General features: G+C 38.4%; 1 protein-coding gene and 1 long non-coding RNA gene across 3 annotated transcripts in view; both read left to right on the forward strand.

Annotated features, from left to right (window-relative positions):
- Window positions 1-22,764, forward strand: part of MSH3 (mutS homolog 3) — a 113,209-nt gene that overhangs the window by 7,084 nt on the left and 83,361 nt on the right. For both annotated transcript variants that reach the window (XM_036409185.2, XM_045571671.1), the window contains exons 5-8: window positions 1,693-1,809; window positions 2,094-2,211; window positions 3,832-3,977; window positions 4,735-4,901. In XM_036409185.2, the coding sequence (XP_036265078.1) occupies window positions 1,693-1,809; window positions 2,094-2,211; window positions 3,832-3,977; window positions 4,735-4,901 (548 nt within the window). The remainder of the gene's footprint in view (window positions 1-1,692; window positions 1,810-2,093; window positions 2,212-3,831; window positions 3,978-4,734; window positions 4,902-22,764) is intronic.
- On the forward strand, window positions 9,400-10,053 carry LOC118702803. Its single transcript, XR_004982846.2, has 2 exons — window positions 9,400-9,544; window positions 9,784-10,053. It is a non-coding gene; the product is annotated as an uncharacterized LOC118702803 (long non-coding RNA).

The raw sequence follows: 22,764 nt of genomic DNA on the forward strand, positions 1-22,764 counted from the left end.
CTCTTGCACACCCCCCACTGGGGATATGCCTGCAACCAAGGTACATGCCCTTGACCGGAATCGAACCCGGGACCCTTCAGTCCCCAAGCCGACGCTCTATCCATTGAGCCAAACCGGTTTCGGCCTAAAGAAGATTTAAACAAGAAAAAAAAATTGAAATATAAGTTCCTTGGTTTACCCTTAATTTATGAATTTTCACAGCCAGCAACATTAAGTCTTTTTTTTTTTTTTTTTTTTTTTTTTTTTAATATATTTTGATTTTTTACAGAGAGGAAGGGAGAGGGGTAGAAAGTTAGAAACATCGATGAGAGGGAAACAATGATCAGCTGCCTCCTGCACCCCCCCCCCCCCCCCCCCCCCACTGGGGATGTGCCCGCAACCCAGGTACCTGCCCTTGACCGGAATTGAACCCGGGACCCTTGAGTCCACAGCCCGACGCTCTATCCATTGAGCCAAACCGGTCTTGGCAACATTATTAAGTCTTAATGGAAGAGCCTATTAACTGTGCCAGCCACCAACACATGTTTGAAGTCTTACAGGTCTCTGTATACTAGTCGTCTTGCTTTCTTAGTCTAAGTTGAGTTTGTATTTACTGTAATTTTAGGTATGTGAGATAGGCCTAATTAAAATGGTTAGAAGTGAATTTGAGCACTTGAGGGCAGGCTTAGGGAAATGCTTTGTTGGAGTCCTGAGTGATTTTCATGATTCATAGTTTTAGGCCTGGTTGGGTTGCACACCATCGGAGACTGATGAGGTGGTACTTCTGCTGCCTTATGGTTGGGAAGGGAAGACTTGACCAACTTCTTTTTCCTTTCAGCTTCCTAAATACTGTTGTGGTAGAAGGTGGTGTTGTCTAGTCAGATGACATTATGCTGTGTTCTGTGATAAGAAGTTAGATCTTGAAACAGTCAGCATGTTCCCTGCAGACAGGAACAAATATGAGCTGGCATCTTATAAGTGAAGGGGTGAAAGGAAATGCTGTTCTCTCCCCTTCTCTCGAGGTCAAATGATAGATTTAGCCTTGACCACAGTAGAGGCTCATGTTTTTCTGTCCTATCCTTCAGGGATGAACTAATATAGTTCAGAAATGGCGGGGGAGAGGGGGGTAGGGGGAGAACGAGGGGAGTGAGAATGCTGGAATGATGAGCGTTCTGTGGCTCTAGTGGGCAGTCTCTGAGCCATGGTGCTGTCTGGAAGGAAGCAGAGAGTCAGGTGGTACTGCCTGGTACTGCATTTCTATCACTCATGCATCATCAATTAGCTAGCCACACCAGGGGGTTCTCTTCTCAGTTCCTCAAAGAAGCCTTCTGTCCAAGTAGGTTTATAATTATGTATACATACCTTAGTATCTCCTGTAGTTTTTAGTTATTTGCATGTGGTATCAAATAATTATTCCAATACAGGGAAAGCACAGCCCTTTAAAGTGCTAAGGACATAGAAGCAGACCTGTTGTATTCTTCTGAGTCATTTATAATAGGTACAGATATTGACCCTAAAGTTAGGCCATGGGAAAGGCCAAAACACCAGGCTAAGCTGTTGGCTACTACACAGGGAATGACTTTTAAACTTTTTATTGATATATTATGCAGATAGAGAAGGACACACATCCTAAGTGTTAAAAATCAGTGAACAAATGCCACACAGGGAATCTTAAAATATACATTTATTGATATCTTCTTTGTTATTTTTTAGATCGCAGCCCGGGAGCTCAATATTTATTGCCATTTAGATCACAACTTTATGACTGCAAGCATACCTACTCACAGACTGTTCGTTCACGTGCGCCGCCTTGTGGCGAAGGGATATAAGGTCGGCTTTGGCTCCCACTTGTGGGAGAGAGGGATCTGAGTCTCTTCCAGAGTGAAAACATGTTTTGTACAGTGGTAGTCTCTAATTGGTTTGGGAATTTGGCATTTTGGGAAAATGAAAGTGTCATAATTAGCTTTATATCTTCATGAGTTTTAACATATTATATATTTAGGGTAAAAATTTAAAAGACTAAATAAATGTTTCAGAAATAACCTTTTAAAATCTCACTATGTTTAAAAATACTTTTCATTACATTTGATATTTAATGTTTCTTTTTGTTGAAGGTAGGAGTTGTGAAGCAAACCGAAACAGCAGCATTAAAGGCCATTGGGGACAACAGAAGTTCCGTCTTTACCCGGAAACTGACTGCTCTTTATACAAAATCTACGCTTATTGGAGAAGATATCCTTTTTTTAAATAGGAAATACTCTCTTAAATTTTAGAAATCTTTGTTTCAAGTAACATTTAAAAAATACCTGTTCTTTCTTTCAATGGGTATCTTTTTAATGAGATGAAGCAGTATTTTACTTTGACCTTTGATTAGTGTGCTTCTGAAGAGCTATGGGTTGGTAATAGCTGGAAACAAGCATTTTTTTTTCAAATGCCATAGTAAAAGGAGAGTGTATCAGACTTTTAGAGCATGAAAAAGGACCGTCTCATACAAGAAGATAGCAGGTTAGCAACTGATTTGGAATCACATCTTCCCCAGACCTATGTGGAGAGTGGTTAGGCACTTAGGGCCTACAACCCCTTCAGATATTCCTAACACAAGAGGAATAAGGAGTTAAAAAATAACTCCTTAGCTTCAAAATGAGAAAAGAAAGCTACAAAGTCAGCATACAGTTAACTGCTTATAAAACATAGGCCATCTTCATTAATTGTTAGCTTCATAAAAATTGTATTGTTTTTGAAAATGGACTATAGGTGAAACTTTCTTTCTAAAAATCCTTAGTGTGGATCCTGATTGCCCCAACATTTATGGTCTTCATAATAAATTTAATGAGTTACTTGAAACAAAATGACTTTATTAGCAAAGTCATAAAATTCAATTTTTAAAAAACTCCAAATAATTATGTATAAAATGAGATAAGTGTGTATTTTAAAATGTGTACTGTGGGTTGGAGTCAGGTCTCAGAATAAAAAACATATAGAGATAAGGCCTTAAATGATACTATGTAATATTTATAATAGTATATTACAAATCTGCATATTTAGAGACCTGTTTAGCTTCTACCCAAGTTATGAAGACTGTTTTGCTTTATTAGTGTCATGAATAGGGGATGACTGTCACTCAAAATGGACCCCAAACCATTAACAGCTCTGGTATTCTAAGCTGATCAGGCTATATGATTGGTAATTTTATTGTTTCTTTTGCCTGAACTTGAGTCTCTTAATTGAAACTTGCTCCTAAAACAGTATTCTTCCCTGCTTCTCTTTTGCTACTGCTATAGCTTTTATCTGCTGATGCCCAAATTGGATGTCCCCAGACTGACCTTGTCTAAAGTCAGCATTTATCTCCGAGAATTTAATAAATGGATTCACACACATAGACATGCATGAAAGTATGTTTCTATTTCCTTTTTTAGGTTTTCTGTCCTCCTGTCTTTAAAAAAAGTTCTCTTGCTATTTCTGAGAGCTATTAGGCACTTTAAAGGAGGAAAGTAATTTATACTAAGTGTGCATGCTTTGACTTATGGAATTAAACATAAGGGATTGTTAAGGATTCAAGTCTCAGCATCATCCAAGAAAAGAAGAGGGTTAACATTTGGGCTTGCACAAGGTCTGGGGATCTCTCCTAAGTCCTTTGGAAGTGAGAAGGTAATAGTTGTCGGTCCTCATGAGTTTTACAGTATATCTTGGGGGAATGTAATGCATCTAGCTATGATCAGAGTAAATCAGAAAAATGAATGCGTATGGGAGATTTGTGCACAGAGCAAGAATGCCTGGAAAAATAAACCACTAATTTAAAGGAGAAAAACATAATATTAATGGGAATGTATATTTTTCTTTAATAATTGTTACATGTGAATCCTTTAGTTCAGCTGGATGATGCTATAGATATCGATGAGATAATGACTGATACCTCTACTAGCTACCTTTTGTGCATCTGTGAAAATAAAGACAATGTTAAGGACAAAAAGAAGGGGAATGTTTTCATTGGAATTGTGGTAAGTACTTTGTAGGTAAAGAACCAATGATATATGTTCACGGTATCTAGAAATACAGTATGAGCAATCATGTATGGTTTATAATAAGGATATCTGATGAAGTGTGCCCTCAAGTAATTATACTTAAAAAATGTTTTCTCATAATTTCATATGTTAAATTATTAGCTACAATTTTCTCACATGGCTACTCGTCACTCTATGCTGTGGAGAGATACGTAGTTTTTGTTCACGTGCCTTAGGAGTTTAGGGTTGAAGACAGACATAGTGATAGGCATGGATTTGAACAATATACAGATAGTGCAATAAAACACTAAACTGACACATGCATGGATACCAAAGGGTTTTGCAGATTTCCTCTAGAGCAGTGTTCTTCAAAGTGTGGTACACGTACCCCCAGGGGTACGGGAAGAGTTTGGTGGGGTTACACGTTGCACCGGAGTTTGGTGGGGATATGCACTGCACCGTGCTTAGCTGCACCTAATTCTACGTTCTCATGAGTACGAGGGGTACTCAGTGTTACGAAAATTATAGAAGCGGTACACATATGTCAAAAGTTTGGGAAACACTGCTCTAGAGGTTTGAAATTAAACACAGATGATTATGGGATTGTTGTGTACAGACATATTTCAAACCCTTTAGAAATGGAGTACATACTAGTGAGTGTACCATCTTTGCTATTTCCATGCTTAACTTATGCTCTGTCAGTTATAATTGGGAGAAGTAAGTTTTCTGTGACATTGAATTTTTATGTTTTCAGGGAGTGCAGCCTGCCACGGGTGAGGTTGTGTTTGATAGTTTCCAGGATTCTGCTTCCCGTTCAGAGCTAGAAACTCGGATATTACGCCTGCAGCCGGTGGAGCTGCTGCTTCCATCTCAGCTGTCAGAGCAAACAGAGATGCTCATCCACAAGGCCACAGCTGTGAGGTAAGTTGGCACATCACTGGAGAACAATGAAGATTTTGAAACATAGGTTTACAGTTTTTAAAAAGTTTTTACTTATGCCGTGGCCAGGTGTCTCAGTTGGTTAGAGTGTCATCTAGTACACTGAAAGGTTGCAGGTTCAATTTCTGGGCAGGGCACATACCTAGGTTTCAGGTTCAATCCCCAGTCGGGGTATGTACGGGAGGTGACTGATCAGTGTTTCTCTCTCACTCCAATGTTTTTATTCTCTCTCTAAAAAATAAAAAAACAAAAAAACAAAATGAACATACCCTTAGGTGAGGATTTTAAAAAAAGTTTTAAAGAAATTACCTATTATATCAGCTTAATGTAGGCCCTTAGAAGTTGATCTTATTAAAGGAGTTTAATGATATTATTTGATAAATAACATTCAGTTTTTGGAAATACTTTAGAGCTCATTTCTTAGAGTGTTTATATAACTTTGACAAGTTTGCTACAAGTTTCAATTTGTGGTCGTGTCCATGAGTTTGGTTCATTAGATCTAAGTTCACACCTCTTATTTATAAGGCAGTATTCGAGGTAGGCACTGTGGCATATGGAAGAAGAAGATGTGGTTGTGGTCTTTGTCCTGCAAACTTTATAATCCACCAGGAGAGACACATGTACATACCTTCTAGATTCACAAAGCACCATGTCTATAAAGTGACAAACCTGAATGTGTCTAGTTGGGAAGATTCTGTATTGCCACCTGGACGAGTGTGGTGGGAAAAGAGACTGGGACTCCAGTGAAGGGGACTTTATGTATTGAGGAATTTGGACTTTATGTATTGAGGAATTTGGACTTAAGAATGTGGGAGAGCCCATACAGATTTTCAGTTAGCAGGTTGACAAATCAGTTAGAAAATTCAACAAACTGATTGACATTCTACATGTTTCTTTATTTTTAGAGTTCAGAATGTGTCTTTTTCATTTGATTTGAACTTTTTTTAAGGTAGCTTTTATGATATATTTTTCTGATTATAATACTAATTCATGTTTCTGATTATAATACTAATCCATGTTTATTTTGGTGTTACAAAAAAGAAAGATAAAAATAATAAGTCAAATACTATAACCCAGATAATTACTGTTGAACATTTTAGTGTATTATTTCCATGTATGAATGTCATCTTTTTTTTTTTTAAATGAACTTGGATTTATGTTTTGAATCAGTTTTGTATACTATTGTTGTTTTTTACTTAAAATTTCCCATATATTTTTTACTTTGGCAAATTTCAAACATGTACAAAATTATACAGAATAGTGCAGTAAACCCATATGAATCTGTCAACCAACTTGAACATTTCTCAACTCAGCCAATCTCACTTTATCCACACCCCTCCTCCTTCCTTCCTTGGATTATTTATTGAAATCAAATCCTAGAGAACATCATTTTATCTGCCAATATTCACTGGGTATTCATGAAAACCAAATGACTACATAACATTTAGTCATATGTTAAATGTAATTTACCCATTCTCATTTTGTTATGTTGCATTTATTTTTTTTTAGTATTTCCAGTATTGCTATGATGAATATCCATGTATAGACATATTTGTGTGCATTTCTGATTATTTTCTTAAGCTAAATTCCTAAAAGTGGAATTACTCGATCAGAGGATATAAATATTTATAAAGTTATTTTTAAAAAGATTTTTTTTTACATACTTTTAGAGAGTAAGGAAGAGGGAGAAAGAGAAAAACATTGATATGAGAGCAAAACATCTATTAGCTGCCTTCTGCACACACCCTACCTGGGATTTAGCCCGTAACCTGGACTTGTGCCCTGACCGGAAATCAACCAGTAAGCTTTCGGTGCATGGGATGACGTCCAACCACCTGAGCCACACTAGCCAGGGCTAGAGTTCTTGATCGCTTGCTAGAATTGGGAACATCAAGTTATACTTCCACCACTATAGCATAGGAGGGTTGTTCGAACCCTTGCTGCATTGGGGGTGATCATTTAAGTAATCTCTGCCAATCGGATAGAAGAAAAATTCCACATCAAGTTTCCCTTGTTTGTTCTTAATCCTTTTCTAGACAGTGAGTTCAAACTTGAATAATTAAAAGTCAGATAGTAGACTTACAAGCGATATTGCTTTTATAGAGCTAAAAAGATTAAAATCTCTAAACATTTTTAAAAGATAATCTTCTCAAACTTTATTTCCAATATTCCATGTCTTTGGTTTTGTTCATTTAAAAAAAAATAACTGAGTGTATATTTGCTTAACTCAGATATACAGTTGACCCTGATGAAATTAGGAATTTAGGGGTACCAACACCCCACTCCACTACATAATTGAAAATCAGTGTACTGGAAACTTCTGATCCCCCAAAACTTAACAAGTTGGTTAAGTTTCTGAATCTGGGAGGGATTGGTTTCAGGACCCCACATGGTTACCAAAAACTACACATGCTCAAATCCCTTATATAAAACTAGACGCCCAATGCACGAAAATGTGTGCAAGAGTAGGCCTTCGTTCCCCTGGCTGCTGCCACCAGCTTCCCTCCAGCACCCGGGACCTGGGATTTCCTCCTCTGGCTGCTGGCAGGCACACAGGACCCGGGATTATTCCCTTGGGCTGCTCACAGGCACCCGGGACCCGGCCTGGCTTCCCTTGGGCCACCCTCAGGCACCTGGAACCCGGGCTGGCTTCCCTCTAGTGTCAGCTTCGTCAAAATGGATGTCCAGAATGACGTCCAGAAGATGTCCGGTCTAATTAGCATATTACCCTTTTATTGTTATAGACTAAAAGCCTGTTGCATGAAAATTTGTGCATGTGTGTGGGGTGGGTCTCTCAGCCAGCCTGCCTCCTCTCACAGTCTGGGAGCCTACAGGGATGTCCTACTGATGGCTTAGGCCCGTTCCCCGCCTTAGGCCTCCCTCTGCAGGAGGCGACCGGGCCAATCAGGGGAAGGTGCCGCTGCTGCTGCCTCTAGCCTCTTTTTGTGGGAGGCAACTGGGCTGATCAGGGGAAGGTGCTGCCCCCATCACTCTGCTGCTGCTGCCACTGCCGGCCGCTGCGGCTCCCGGCCCTCACAGCCGTCACAGCTGCTGGCCCTCCTTGGCCCTCACAACTGCTGTGGCTTTGTCTGGAAGAACGTCCAAAAGACGTTTGGTCCATCTGGTCTAATTAGCATATTACCTTTTATTAGTATAGATGGTGCATAATAATGCATACAGTTGGCCCTCCACATCCTCAGATTCCAACTGTGGATTGAAAATACCGTGTTTGATCCTTAGTTGGTGAAATCCATGGATGTGAAACCTACTAGTGTGGAGGCTGACTATTCATTGAAAAAAAAAAATCTATGTATAAGGGGACTCGTGAAAAATAAAACAAACAAAAAAAGAGGACCTGTGCAGTCCAAACCCATGTTGTTCAAGGATCAATTGAATCAACACTTTCATTTCTGATTTCTACTTATTTTTATAAAACAACAAAGGCAAAATTTAATAAAATATCAAAACATTCCGCAAAGACATTGCCAGAACTGAATTATTTGGCTGACAGACAGCATTAACTGGTGATATTCTTCAATATTTATTCATCAAATGTGATTTAAAAGCCATTTGGCATACTAAAGATAGTTTGGGTGCCATATGTGGGTTTTCCAAACTTCATGGCTGCCTTTGTCTTTTTTTAATTTATATTTCTCTGGTTATTAGGAGTATGTAATTTTTCCTGTGTTTAGTGACCACATTTCAGTTTTTTGGTTTGCATATAAGACCAAGCAAAGTTAAAAGTCAACCCACATTTCTGTGCAGTGTCTACAGCTAATCTCTGTTAATGGACAGAGTGGAGTAGTGGAGACTCAGAAGTCAGTGGTCACATAGGTGGCTCCTGTTATATAGGCTTTGGGTTGGAGAGTTGGCTCTTCCCCATGGTGACTTTGGCTAAATTAGCCAACTGTGTTGTCCTTCAATTTCCTTTTCTTTAAAATAGGCATAATAAGAGGATTATCCCTATAGGATTTTGTTATGATTAATAATATGTAAAGTGTGTAGTGTAAGAAAGCTCTCTGTAGTAGAACCTATTCTCCTTCTTCCTATCAGCCATTATTTCTTTTAATATTGCCTCTCTCCTGTTTTCTTCTGGAATTCCTATCAGAAGAAAAATGTTGGACCTTCTTGTTCTTCTTTCTGTGCCTTCTCCCATCTACAGCTGTTTCTCATATTATGTTGGCCCTTGGGGATGTCCTCTTTTCTTTTTATTTTATTTTTTTTATTATTTTAAATATATTTTATTGATTTTTGTACAGAGAGGAAAGGAGAGAGATAGAGAGTTAGAAACATCGATGAGAGAGAGTCATCGACCAGCTGCCTCTTGCACACCCCCCCACTGGGGATATGCCCGCAACCAAGGTACATGCCCTTGACCGGAATCAAACCCGGGACCTTTTAGTCCCCAAGCTGACACTCTATCCATTGAGCCAAACCAGTTTCGGCGTCCTCTTTTCTTTTTAACCCTCTTTACGAAACATTACTTATTATATTTTAATTCATTATTATTATTATTTTTTTAACGCTTAGGATACTTACTAAATGGATGATTTATAAGAAGGATGTTGTTGACTAAGGGCAAAATTTTTTACTTACAGTGAGCATGAAACTTTTAAATGGGAAAGGTTTAGCCGAAACCGGTTTGGCTCAATGTATAGAGCGTCAGCTTGAGGACTGAAGGGTCCTGGGTTTGTTTCTGGTCAAGGGCATGTACCTTGGTTGCGGGCATATCCCCAGTAGGGGGTGTGCAAGAGGCAGCTGAGCGATGATTCTCTCTCATCGATGTTTCTAACTCTCTATCTCTCTCTCGCTTCTTCTCTGTAAAAAATCAGTAAAATATATTTAAAAAAAATAAATGGGAAAGGTTTATATTCATTTTCATTTTTTAAAAGAGTATCTGCCCCTGTAAGATGATATCATAGTGTTTGAAACACTGTTGAGACTGATGTCACCAGAAATTCCCAATGCATTGATTTCCATGAGATTTTTTTTCACCCTGTGATTGTACTGCAACAAGTGAGCATTGTTGAAGTGCTGGGATTCAACCAGTGCTTGGATTTGGAATGGTATACCCCTTTCAAATGGGAAAATCATCTGTCCTCCTGTCCCCAGTTATTATTCAGGTTTGAATTGCAAACAATGACTTTAAAAAAATATATATATATTATTGTTTTTTTTTTTACAGAAAGGAAGAGAGAGGGACAGAGAGCTAGGAACATCGATGAGAGAGAAACATTGACCATCTGCTTCCTGCACACCCCCTACCGAGGATGTGCCCACAACCAATGTACATGCCCTTGACCAGAATCGAACCTGGGACCTTTCAGTCCACAGACTGACGCTCTATCCACTGAGCCAAACCGATTTTGGCAACAATGACTTTCTTGTCTTTATTGAAGCGTGGGTTAAAGTGGAAAGCCACATCATTCCCTTTCTTGAAATATAAAGTCTGTTTGCATTGGGTTTTATTGTACCCATAACTGTTACCAGCATGTGAGGCATGACTCCTCTAGGGCAGTGTTTCCCAAACTTCTCTCATGATGAGAATCGCCTGGTGGAGTTGTTAAACTACAGATTCCTGAATCCCAACTAAGAAGTGCTAAACTAGAATTTTTGGGAACATATAGGTAAAATTGTATACTTAACTAGTGCTGTAGATAAGCACTAGGTAAAATTGTATACTTAACTAGTGCTGTAGATAAGCACTAGGTAAAATTGTATACTTAACTAGTGCTGTAGATAAGCACTAGGTAAAATTGTATACTTAACTAGTGCTGTAGATAAGCACTAGGTAAAATTGTATACTTAACTAGTGCTGTAGATAAGCACTAGGTAAAATTGTATACTTAACTAGTGCTGTAGATAAGCACTAGGTAAAATTGTATACTTAACTAGTGCTGTAGATAAGCACTAGGTAAAATTGTATACTTAACTAGTGCTCTAGATAAGCACTAGTTAAGTATACAATTTTACCTGTATATGTTCCCAAAAATTCTAGCTTAGCACTTCTTAGTTGGGATTCAGGAATCTGTATTTTAACAACTCCACCAGGTGATTCTCATCAAGAGAGAAGTTTGGGAAACACTGCTCTAGGGAAAGCTACTCCATAAGGCACAGCCCGTGGTCCATCAGGGACACTAGTGTGGCTGGCACTAGGGTGGGCTCCAGAGTCCAGACCCGCTTGGTGTCCGGGGTAGGCTCCTGGTGCATTTGGTCCAGGATAAGCAGTTGCTGTACGACCAGGGTAGGCACCAGGAGGTGCCTGTCCGGGGTAGTTCCCGGGAGCTGCAGTAGGTGGCTGTACAGGGTAAGACCCAGGACAGGCGGCCCCCACGTAGCCCCCTGCCCCAGCAGGCTGGTTTCCCCATGGGCCTGGCCATCCTTGAGGGTTAGGGTTCCCAGACGCAGGTATGGCATCATGAAGTGGAAAACTGTCTGCCAGTTTCCCTGCCCCTCGGCACTCACTGGCTCGCTCTGGGTGTGGCTCCTGGGGAGGTCTGTGTTGTCCTCTTAATTCACTGTTTCTGTGTGATTTTAGTAGACTGGGCCAGTTAAGTCCTCCTTGGTTATGATAGCATTACATTATTTTTACACTTAAATCTCTTGGCATTCTGAAAATACTTCAATAGTCATCTACATTTTAGTGTAGCCAATTTATTTTTCTTTTAGAATTTAATTTTAGCATTCAGAATGCTTTTAATTCACGTTTCTTTATTTTACTTAATTGTGTGAGGTGTGATCCTACCTTAATTTCCTCCCTAAATACTAGTGGATCCATAAAGCTTAGCCTTTATCTACCTGAGATACAAATTACAGCCATGTTTACAAAGAAAAGAAAGAAAAAAAAAAATCAGCAACAGGGATAATAATGCTTTTAATAGTAGATATACACAGCATACCTTGCCAACATTCTGTTCCATATTTACTACCGGTAAACAATATAGCATTGACTTTTTGAGAAAAGTTGTTTGTTTTTGCTGGTATCTTCTTGTCTGTTTTAAATAATGGTAGGTAAATTCTTGTGTCTCAGACTTAGAATCTCTTTTTTCTTCTGCTGTAAACCTGAAGGTAAAAATAGCACAATTTTTTTCAATCATTGGTTGATAATTTACTAATATTGAAGAAATAATAAAGCGATATGGAAGGAAGCAGAATGGTTTGGAATTATGGAATATACATTTTAAAGTACTTGTGTGTGTGTATGTGTGTATTCTTAACTTTTACCACAAGAGGTCTCCAAAGGATTTTGTATATTCTGTGTATTGAATTTTATGGCTGCTGAAACCTCATTTATCATATGGCAATTTGACATAGGGTAATTCAGAATAACTATTAGTCAAAGTTTGTACTAAGGTAGATTTTTTTTTTATTTCTAAATAATTATAAACTATCAGTTTTTCTTAGGTTAATTATCTTTATTTAAATGTGTTTATAAGATTTCAACTTGAATCTTAGGAAATCAACCTTATTATCTTGATTGTTACTCTTTCTGTTTGTCTTGAGAATATATACAGAGAAACATTACAGAAAACAGTTGTGGCCCAGATCCCCACCCATGCTAGCAAAGGCTCCTTTAAAAAGATGATTATGGTGATATTATGGGTAGTTCAGCTTTTATTTTTTGAATTTTCCACTGCTACTGTTGAAATAGTTTTGCAAGAAAAATCTTTTTAGCAACTTTAATAAATAGTTTTGGAATTAAATGTAAGCTTCAGAATGCTGTCATAATGATGAAGGTATACTACCTTCTTAGGAAGTTTCTCCTTCCTTGCTTATTACAAAAGAAATTGGGTATAAAAGCTAAAAATCAAAATTATTTGGACACTAAACACCAAGTAAATTCAGAGCTGAGAGAAGGGTACTCATCATGTGCAGAGTTCTGATTGGAAAGAGGAATGTCCCCGGAGCAGGGATGGTTTGTAGGTGGGTTATACAAATAGAGCTGAGTTGCATCTGTTTTACTTACCTGGTAAAATTCTAACTGGTTCACAAATAAACATATTTTTACTTTCATAGTTAAATATTTACTTTAATGTGTACTAAAAAATGCAATTAGGAATCAAATCCGTGATTTCTTAAGTTTGTATTGCATAGAAAAATCTTAAGTTGATATTTGAGTTAAAAATTGTATATTAATTTAAAAAAACCATTCAGATGTAGTAATAATGTGCCTGTGGATGTGGCAACAATATGAAGGTGAAGGGGCAATGGCTTAAGTTAGGGAAATGTGTAGGGGCAATCTATGTCACATTTATCTTGTCATTGTGATTCTGTATGCGTTTTAGATAAATTCAACATAAATGGGACCATTGCTTGGATGAAAAAAAAAATCTGAACCAGAGTTTAGAGAGATACAAATGATGAATGTGAGGTCTAGAAATGGTCTGAGGATGGTTCACTTGACATTTTTTAATAATAGCTCACTTTTCTAATTCAGATATTTTATTCTTCCTTCAAGTTTATTTTTTAATTTAGATAGCTAACAGTACATTTGAATTGATTATCCCTTTCCTGTCCCTATAAAATATCTGTTTTCATAGATATTTCCAGTAGATTCTCAACTTACTTGTACATTCTCTGAGTTGCAAATCATCATTCATTAATCCATTCATTTATCCTTAAAAATATTGATGGGGTGCTTACTGTGTGCCAAGTTCATTGCTACATGGTAAAGATAGAAAAATGAGTAAGATCCCTGCCTTCCAGATTCTTATAGTCTAAGGCTGTGGTCGGCAAACTGTGGCTCTCGAGCCACATGTGGTTCTTTGGCCCCTTGAGTGTGGCTCTTCCACAAAATACCATGGCCTGGGCGAGTCTATTTTGAATAAGTGGTGTTAGAAGAAGTTTAAGTTTAAAAAATTTGGCTCTCAAAAGGAATTTAATCGTTGTACTGTTGATATTTGGCTCTGTTGACTAATGAATTTACCCATCGCTGATCTAAGGGGTGGTAGTCATGGAAGTAAATACTTACGATGAAAGTGGCAATTATGAAGGTCTTATGGAGTAACTGGTGCCTGGAGGAGCTGGGCAAGGCAGATGGAAGGTGAGAGAGTGTGATTTTCTTAGGGGGTAGAAACTAGTTTGGCTGCCTGTTCTGTCAGAGTGAGCCTGGCAGCCTGAGGTAGGACAGATGTGGAGTTTGGGGAGAAAGGTAATGTTAAGTGAAAGTGAAGGAAATCCAAGGTGAATCAGCAGAGAAAAAGCAATGTTAAGGAGGGTTGGATAAAAAGTTTCCTGTGAAAAAGACTGAGAAGGGATGGCTGATGGTAGAAGCTATATCTAGTGATTTTTTGTCCCCAGCATCTATCATGGTAGATAGCATATAGTAGGTACTCAAAAATGTTTGGTGAATGGATGATTACACAAGTGATTTTTGGAATAAGGAGAATAATGAGTATTTCCTATTTGTTTTCCTTATTAAAAAATGATCTGGTTTTATAAACACAGAGATTATGGTAGTGGCTAGAAATTCATACATATAACATATATGAAGATAAATGTATATTTAAGTGACATGGGTGTATCCAGCTCATTTACGTCTTTTGGGAAGACCATATTAATGGCCTAATATTTTTTCCTTATTGTTTTTATTCTTCAAAAATTAAGGAAAAATAATGCCACTCTAAATTACTTTGTTTAGACAGCCTAACATTTCCATGGACATTCCCTTGCAGTAAACATTAATGGAATGTACATAGTTAAGCTATTCTGGACAAGGAATTAGATAATGATTAAAGATTAATATTGATGATCCCAAGGTCCCAGCCTCATCTTTGGCACTCAAAACCTTTTCTAATATAATGCTCATTAGGAAATCTTTTTCTTCTTCTTTTTCTTCTGTCTTTCTCATCTTCCTTATTCCTTGTTTGTAGAGTAGAATATATAAAGTTGACTGCTGTGCCATTCTATTTCATTATGTTTATTGCATAATAATTTCACTTTACTATTTAGAAAATTTAGAATTAAAAAATTGATTACAGTAGTAGAGATGGTAGTGCATTAAATAGTAGAGATAAATCTCACACATAGTAGGAAAATGTCTCTAGGAAAACATTTAAAGAGTAAGTCATCGTAATAAAGAAATCTATTTTGTGTTGATTTTCTTTTAAAAAGTATACTAATTCCTTCTGTGGTGGAAATGTCATTGTATTTTTAGTAGTTTTTTTTTGGTACTGATAGTTTTTATATCTAGTTAGCACTTTAAAAAAAAATTTCTTTATTGATTATGGTGTCACATAATTGTCCTCATCCCCCCATTCCCATCCCAAACCCCTCCCCATGTATGCCCACCCCCTGTTGTCCATGACCTCTGGTTAGGCTTATATGCATGCACACAAGTCCTTTGGTTGATATATGGTATGGGTGTGCTTAACTCATAGGAAAATTCAGATTTAAAAATACGATAAATTAATAGGGATAGTTATTCTTCAGAAGTGTTTGCTACAGGGCTTATCTAAATAAGGAACCTCCTTGTGCATTTTATTGAGTGTAACTCCACAGGAAAAGCTCTACTTGAAAAGCATAAATGGGGTATACATGTAATAGGTGTATTGATGGCAGTGGAGTAGGAAGAACCAGCATTTGAGGAGTCTGGGGAAATGATCTGATGACTATGACAGAGAACTCCCAAGGCAAGGCCAGACCGCTTGGGCAGAAAGTTGGGAAGCAGATGTGTGAGATGTGCAGAGTACCCTGGGTTTTCCGGGTGGGCCTAATTAATCAGAAGTGTCTTTTAAATGTGGAGGAGGAGGAGGAAGAAGAGTTCAGAACGATGCAGTGATGCAGTGTTCGACCCAGCGGCACTGGCTTTGAAGGTGGGGGAAGAAGCCATGAGCCAAGGAGTGTAGCCTGCCTCAGGAAACCAGGAAAGGCGGGGAACCCGGTTCTCCCCTAGAGCCTCCGGGAAAGGGACACACCCCTGCTGACACCCTGAGTGCAGCCCCGTGAGGCCGGCGTTGGAATTCTGAGTCACAGAACTAAGATAATAAATGTGTGTTGTTTAAGCCACTAAGTTTGTAGTAATTGGTTAGAGTAGCAAAGAAAGAGTAATGCCCTAGCAATATGTGTGCGTATTGGGTAATGATGTAAAATGTTTTTGGTAAGGGGGATTGTGGCTTTCGGGAACTTCCTGTTAATGAGTAGCTGTTTCCTGGACCACTGCCTCTCCTCCTGGGATGCCCAGTTTCTTCTGCCTCATGTTTCACACCAGCTGAAAATGGACAGGTGTTTAATACTGTTCAAGTACCAGGGGTCTTCAAACTACGGCCCGCGGGCCACATGCGGCCCGCAGAGGAGTCTGATCCGGCCCGCCAGGTTTTTTGGGCAGTGAGTGCAGCCGAGGTGTTACAGTAGGAATTAGTACAGTTCATATAGTCCGGCCCTCCAGCTCTCTGAGGGACCGTGATCTGGCCCCCACTTGAAAAAGTTTGAGGATGCCTGAAGTAGACATTACTTTCTTGGCAAATAGAATCCTCCTGAAACCGGTTTGGCTCAGTGTATCCAGGTTCGATTCCGGTTAAGTCCTAGGTTCGATTCCGGTCAAGGGCATGTACCTTGGTTGTGGGCACATCCCCAGTAGGGGGTGTGCAAGAGGCAGCTGATGGATGTTTCTCTCTCATCGATGTTTCTAACTCTCAATCCCTCTCTCTTCCTCTCTGTAAACAATCAATAAAAAATATATATATATATATTTTAAAAAGAATGTAAATCCTTGTTGTCATTGTGATTCTGTATGTATTTTAGATAATTGAAATATTGGGGATTTTGAAGGACTTTTAAGTCTGAGCAATTTCTAGTTTCCAAGTTAGGTATGAATTACCTTATAGGTAAGTATTCTTTACAGTCTTTTATGAAACTCTTAACTATCAACCCCCGCATATCACAAAGTTTACTTGTGGGTGATTAAGTTGAGTAAGACAAGAGATTGCCCACCCATACAGAATAAAATCCTATTTCTTCTGCTTGCCAGGGAACACTGGGAACAGCCTGGCCCGCGGGTTGATTGTCACATTCTGCCTCCATCCCACCTACTTCCTGCTGCAAAGAGACACAGAGCTTAGCCTCTCACCACGTTCACATCCTGTCACTTTCCTGGGGCTGCTGAGAAAGGGCTCCCTTAGGTAATTCCGAGGCTCTGTGCTTCTAGGAGAGAAGCTTCCATCGTGCTTCCTGCTTGCATATTTCCTTCCACTTTATATCTTTTCTTCTGTGCTAATGATGCATAGATTTTACTTCAGGGACCCGTGTGTTTTTTTTTCTCCTGCCATTATCTAACATCCTAAAATATTACTTTTGTCAAAGTGCTGATAGATCACAATGCTCTGCAAACACACAGATAGAAAGAATGATCTTTTAAAAGCTACGATTTCAAGTAGAAAACAGTGCTGAAAGGCAGTAGTTCCACGGGGCTATGGTAATGTGAGGTGTTCTTTGGATGCCTGCTAACCTCAGTGGTGGAAAACTTACTGCCTGTTCTCCAGGTGTGTAGTGAGTGCAGCTTCAACTTCCAGAGTTCTCTCTGTGGCTCAGGGTGTCTAGATGAATTTTCTGTTTCTGTTCTTAAAGGTTCCATCTCAAAGCATGTACTAGATATGGAATATACTTTTTGAAATTACTGGTAAATAGTTTTCCTCAAATGAGGTACTTCTTTGCACTGTTGTTTTTTTGCTGATAAAATATGGAATAAAAATACAATATGATAAAATATGAAATGAGGTACTTCTTTGCACTGTTGTTTTTTTGCTGATAAAATATGGAAATTTATAGCTTAAATTTTAGCTATAAATTACATGGCAAATACTAGTCTTTCTATATCTTTGTTTTCTCATATTTGAAGACTGCTATTTAAGTGACCTTTGAGTATCTTTTTGTGTTTGGAATGCTCATTTGCACAGGAATTTGTTAGTCTAATTGTTCAGATTTCTTTTTAATAGAAAAATTTCAGCTATAAATTACATGGCAAATATTAAAAGCTTTATTTTTCATTAACTTAAGTATGATTTACAGTATGCAATAAAATTTACACATTTTCTGTGGGTGAGTCAGTTAATTTTAACAAACAAATACATCAATATAACCATCTCCCCTGATTATGAAAAGCATTTCCATCTTCCAAGAAAGTTCCCTGTGCCTCTTTGCAGCCATTTTCGCCTCCCCTCCATCTCCTACTTCAAGCAAATATTGATCTGAGTTCTCACTATAGGATATTTTAGACTCTTTTAGGTTTCACGTGCATTGACGCATTACATTATGTACTCTTTGGTGGTATCCAGCTCCTTTCTTTGTTTTTAAAATATATTTTATTGATTTTTTACAGAGAGGAAGAGAGAGGGATAGAGAGTTAGAAACATTGGTGAGAGAGAATCATCCATCAGCTGCCTCTTGTATGCCCCCTACTGGGGATGTGCCCACAGCCAAGGTACATGCCCTTGACAGGAATTGAACCTGGGACCTTTCAGTCTGCAGGCGGAAGCTCTATCCACTGAGCCAAATGAGTTTCGGTGGTGTCCAGCTCCTTTCAGCATAGTGCCTGTGAGGTTCACCCACGTTGTTGAGGGTATCAGTAGTTTGTTCCTTCCTGTTGTTCAGTAGAATCACATTGTGTGAGTATACCAAAATTTGTTCATCCATCCACTTGCTGAATATTGGGGTTTTGGCTATTTCCAGTAAGGGTGTAAGAGCATTTGTGTACTAGGCTTTTTATGGACATAGGTTTTTATTTTGGGTAAACAGGAGTATGTTTCTGAGCTGTATAGGTAGGTAAGTATATATTTAACTGTAAGAATGGGCCAAACTAAGTTTTTCCAAAGCAGTGCTTCAATTATACACTCCCACCAGCAGGATAGGGGAGTTGTAGTTGGTCCACATCTTTGCTAACCCTTAGTATTATTGCCAGTCTTTAAAATTTTTAGCCATTATAGTGAGTGTGAAATGGTGTCTTGTTTTGGTTTTAACTTGCTTTTTCTGATAACCAGTGATGGTTTCTTGTGCTTATTGGTTATTCCTATATCTTCTTTTGCCCATTAAAAAAAAATGGGTTGCTTGTGTGGTAATTGAACTGTAAGAATTCTTCCTAGATTCTGAATAAAAATCCATTGTCAGATATATGTATTGTGAATTTTTCTTCCACTCCGTGGCTTGACTTTTTAATATTCTTTTTTTTTTTTTTTTTTTTTTTTTTTTTTTACTTTTTAATATTCTTGATGGCCTTTTGAAGGACAGAAGGCTTTAATTTTGATGGAAGTCGAATTTATCAATTTCTTCTTTTATGGTTAGTGCTTTATGTGTCCTAAGACATCTTTGCCTGCTTCAAGGTCATGAAGATGATTCTTCTTATGTTTTCTTCTAGAAATTTTATAGTTTTAGCTTTTACTCTTAACCCTGATAAATATTTTGATTTAATTTTGGGGCCAAAAGTGAGAGTAGGGTTTAAGTTCATTTTTCTCTTTAGTATATAGTACTAGTCTTTCTATATCTTTGTTTTCTCATATTTGAAGACTGCTATTTAAGTGACCTTTGAGTATCTTTTTTTATTTGTACTTGAGAAATGAAAATGCTTTGTGTCTATTTAAAGCCATTTCAGGCATCAGAAGTAGGAAATGTAGGATTTTGGGGAAGAGCTGTGGCTTTTGAAATTACTCATTAGATTTTTCCCAACTTCATCCTCTGTTACGCTGGAGTGAGAAAGGTGCTGTTGGAGACATTGGTAGCTGCTGAGAATGTTCATTATTGCTGATACTGTTTATTTGTGCTTATCTCACCCAGTTACTTTTATTCTGAAGCTCTCTCCCCCTTTTTCCTTTTTCTGTGAGCACATGACTACTTTTATCTCTCATGCTACAGTAGCAGTAATAATAATAATAATAATAATAATAATAATAATAACAGCAGCAGCAATAGCTAACACTATGTATTAGGCACTATTCTAAGGACTTTATATTTATTGACTGATTTAATCTTCACAAACACCCTGTGAGGGATCTATTATTATTATTTTTAATATATTTTATTGATTTTTTACAGAGAGGAAGAGAGAGGGATAGAGAGTTAGAAACATCTATGAGAGAGAATCATCGATCAGCTGCCTCCTGCACACCCCCCACTGGGGATGTGCCCGCAACCAAGGTACATGCCCTTGACCGGAATCGAACCCAGGATCTTTCAGTCCACAAGCTGATGCTCTATCCACTGAGCCAAACCGGTTCCGGCTCTACTATTCTTTTGATACAGATTTTATATATTAGAAAACTGAGGCAGAGAGATGTTGAGTTCAGGATTATACAGCTAGTAAGTGGCAGAACTGGGATTTGATCCAGACTTCCTGGCTCTGAAGCATATACTCTTAAACACTATGGTCTCTCAGGAAAGCAGCCATTCTCTTCCCCTCTACATCTGGATTTCAAAAGGAGTAGTATTTTATAGCATAGTTGACATTTTGGCTAATATGTCATGAAATTTTCATTCCTTCATAATGCATATTATAGTTTGTGTTTCTATCTCTGGCAGTAAAGTTTCTGACAAAAAGCATGTGTGCTTAAGACAAAGTTGCTTTATTTCTAAAGACCTTACTTTGCAAACCGCAGTCCCATGTGTCCAGTGGGAAGCACAGGCTGTGGTCATCCTTCTGGGAAAGCGTCTTAGAGGAGGAGGTGAGTCTTGGCCCACTTGTTAAATAAGAATGTGCGGATGGGTGGTGAAAAGACCAGGACTGTGAGGGGCTGAAACATTTCAGAAAGGGTGAAGGCTTTCAAATTTTGTTGTAAGGGACTTCATCCTTCGAGAAGGTTCCCGGGATCAGGGAATAGAGCTGGGAGGTCATGCCTGCAGGCTAACATGAGTGGCCTCTTTAGGTCCTTAGGCTTTCTGCTGCCCGTTCCTACCCCTTCCATTTTCCTTTCCCTTTGGTTTCCCAGGTTTGAGTGCTCTTGGATTTCCTGACCTCATTGCAGATAGAAGTACTTTCTAGCAGGTTTGCAAGACAGGTTAGAAATTCTTTTGATGGAACTTTACTTTAAATTTAAAAAGGTCACCACCACTGGGGGGGGGGGGGGGGATGTAAACCCAAAAGTTTAGAAAAAGCTAGAGAAAGGTTTAAAAAGATATGAATTTACCTAGTACAGAATTTTAAAAAAATTATTTATTGTTTAAAGTATTACATAAGTCTCCTTTATCCCCCATTGACCTCTCCCAGGCTGCCCCACCCCCAGCACGTGCCCTCACCCCCTATTGTCTGTGCATTCGTTGTGCTCATACGCATGCATACAAGTCCTTTGGTTGATTTCTCATCCCCTCACCTTCTGTCTTTCCCCAAAGGTTGGACAGTCTGTTTGATGCTTCTATGACTCTGGTTGTATTTTTGTTCATCAGTTTATGTTGTTTATTATATTCCACAAAGGAGTGAGATCATGTGATATTTATCTTTCTCTGACCGGCTTATTTTGCTTAGCCTAATGCTTTCCAGTTCCATCCATGCTGTTGCAAATGATAAAAGTTTCTTTTTTTATAGCAGCATAGTATTCCATTGTGTAGATGTAGTACATATTTTTTTTTATAACAAGATAATACCTCCCATCTCTTTTAGTCTTTTAAACAAAAGGCCATCATGCATGCTTGCTTACTTCCTGGGCCTTAGGCCTCTGAGGCCCCATGGAGTTCACACAATGAGTGAGGAAATTCTCAGTATTTGCTCTTGCTCCCCAAAAAGGCCTGTCCTCCAGGGGTAGGTCCTGCTGTGTTTCTTTACCTCAGCGCTGCTTAATTCTGCAGGGGCCTGGTCCTACTTTTGCTTTTAATTTCTTATCCCTAGCCGTAACTTGGCTAAAGCCCTTTCAGTCTGCTTGGTGGAGAAGGTTGAGAGGGGGTTCTTCCTGGTCCAGAATCTCTGTCCTGTAGTCTACCTGCCTGTTGGTTTGGTCTGAAACAGATCATTAGCTGGAATCAGACTTTGGGTATTCCTCACTCTGGTTCACTGTTGGCCACGTGGACTTCAGAAAGATTGACATGTTTCCAAGAAGCTGTCTGTGTGATTAGATTATATCCACTTTTTTCTTTGGACCTCAAAAGCTCCCCTCCCCCTTTTTTCTTTATTGCTTTATGTCTCATTTTTTTCCTAATAAAGATTTCTTTAAAAATTTTTTTTCTAGTGAGTATTCATTGAATATTTTAAAGGTAAAAATGAACATATTGGCTCAGGTAAGAGAAAAGCTCAAAGGTAGGCCTGAATTAGATGTGGTCCCTGTTTGTCTCACCTCTTTGTATTCATCTTCCTCTCACGTTCCACAAGGTGGCAGGGTGGCACCGATCGATCGCTGGGTCCCAGGACGTGTAGCCTTCCCCATTCAGGTCCTGGGAAGTGGATGCAGGGCTCCTGGGAGCTCCTGCCTAAGTCCTGTAATGCGTCCTTTCCTTTCCTTTCCTTTCTCTTGTTGTTCTTCATGAAAATTTTAAATTTTTGAGTAAGTATTATATTCCAGTGGTTCAGAAATCTAAAAGTATTTTCAAAGGACATGGGGGTGAAAGTTTTTTCATCCTTATGTGCCCTTTTTTATCATGAAATACCTCTCTTTGTCTTGCTTAATGCTTTTTGTCCTGAATTCTATGTTGCCTGATAATAAAGTCTGTGACATGATTTCCTTTTATGTATTTGCATTATGGGCAGTTTTTTTCAGCTATTATTTTATTTTTAACCTTTCAGAATTTGTTTCAAGTTGTGCTCCTGTTTGTAGCATAGAGATTTTATTTATTTTTCCTTTGTAATTAATCTAATTAATCTAATCTGAGATTAATTTTCTTTTAATAGGTAAGGTCAGCAAATTTACATTTGTCAATATGGCAGATATACTTGATG

Source organism: Pipistrellus kuhlii, unplaced genomic scaffold (genome assembly GCF_014108245.1).
Source record: "Pipistrellus kuhlii isolate mPipKuh1 unplaced genomic scaffold, mPipKuh1.p scaffold_m20_p_4, whole genome shotgun sequence".
NCBI classification, from domain to species: domain Eukaryota; kingdom Metazoa; phylum Chordata; class Mammalia; order Chiroptera; family Vespertilionidae; genus Pipistrellus; species Pipistrellus kuhlii.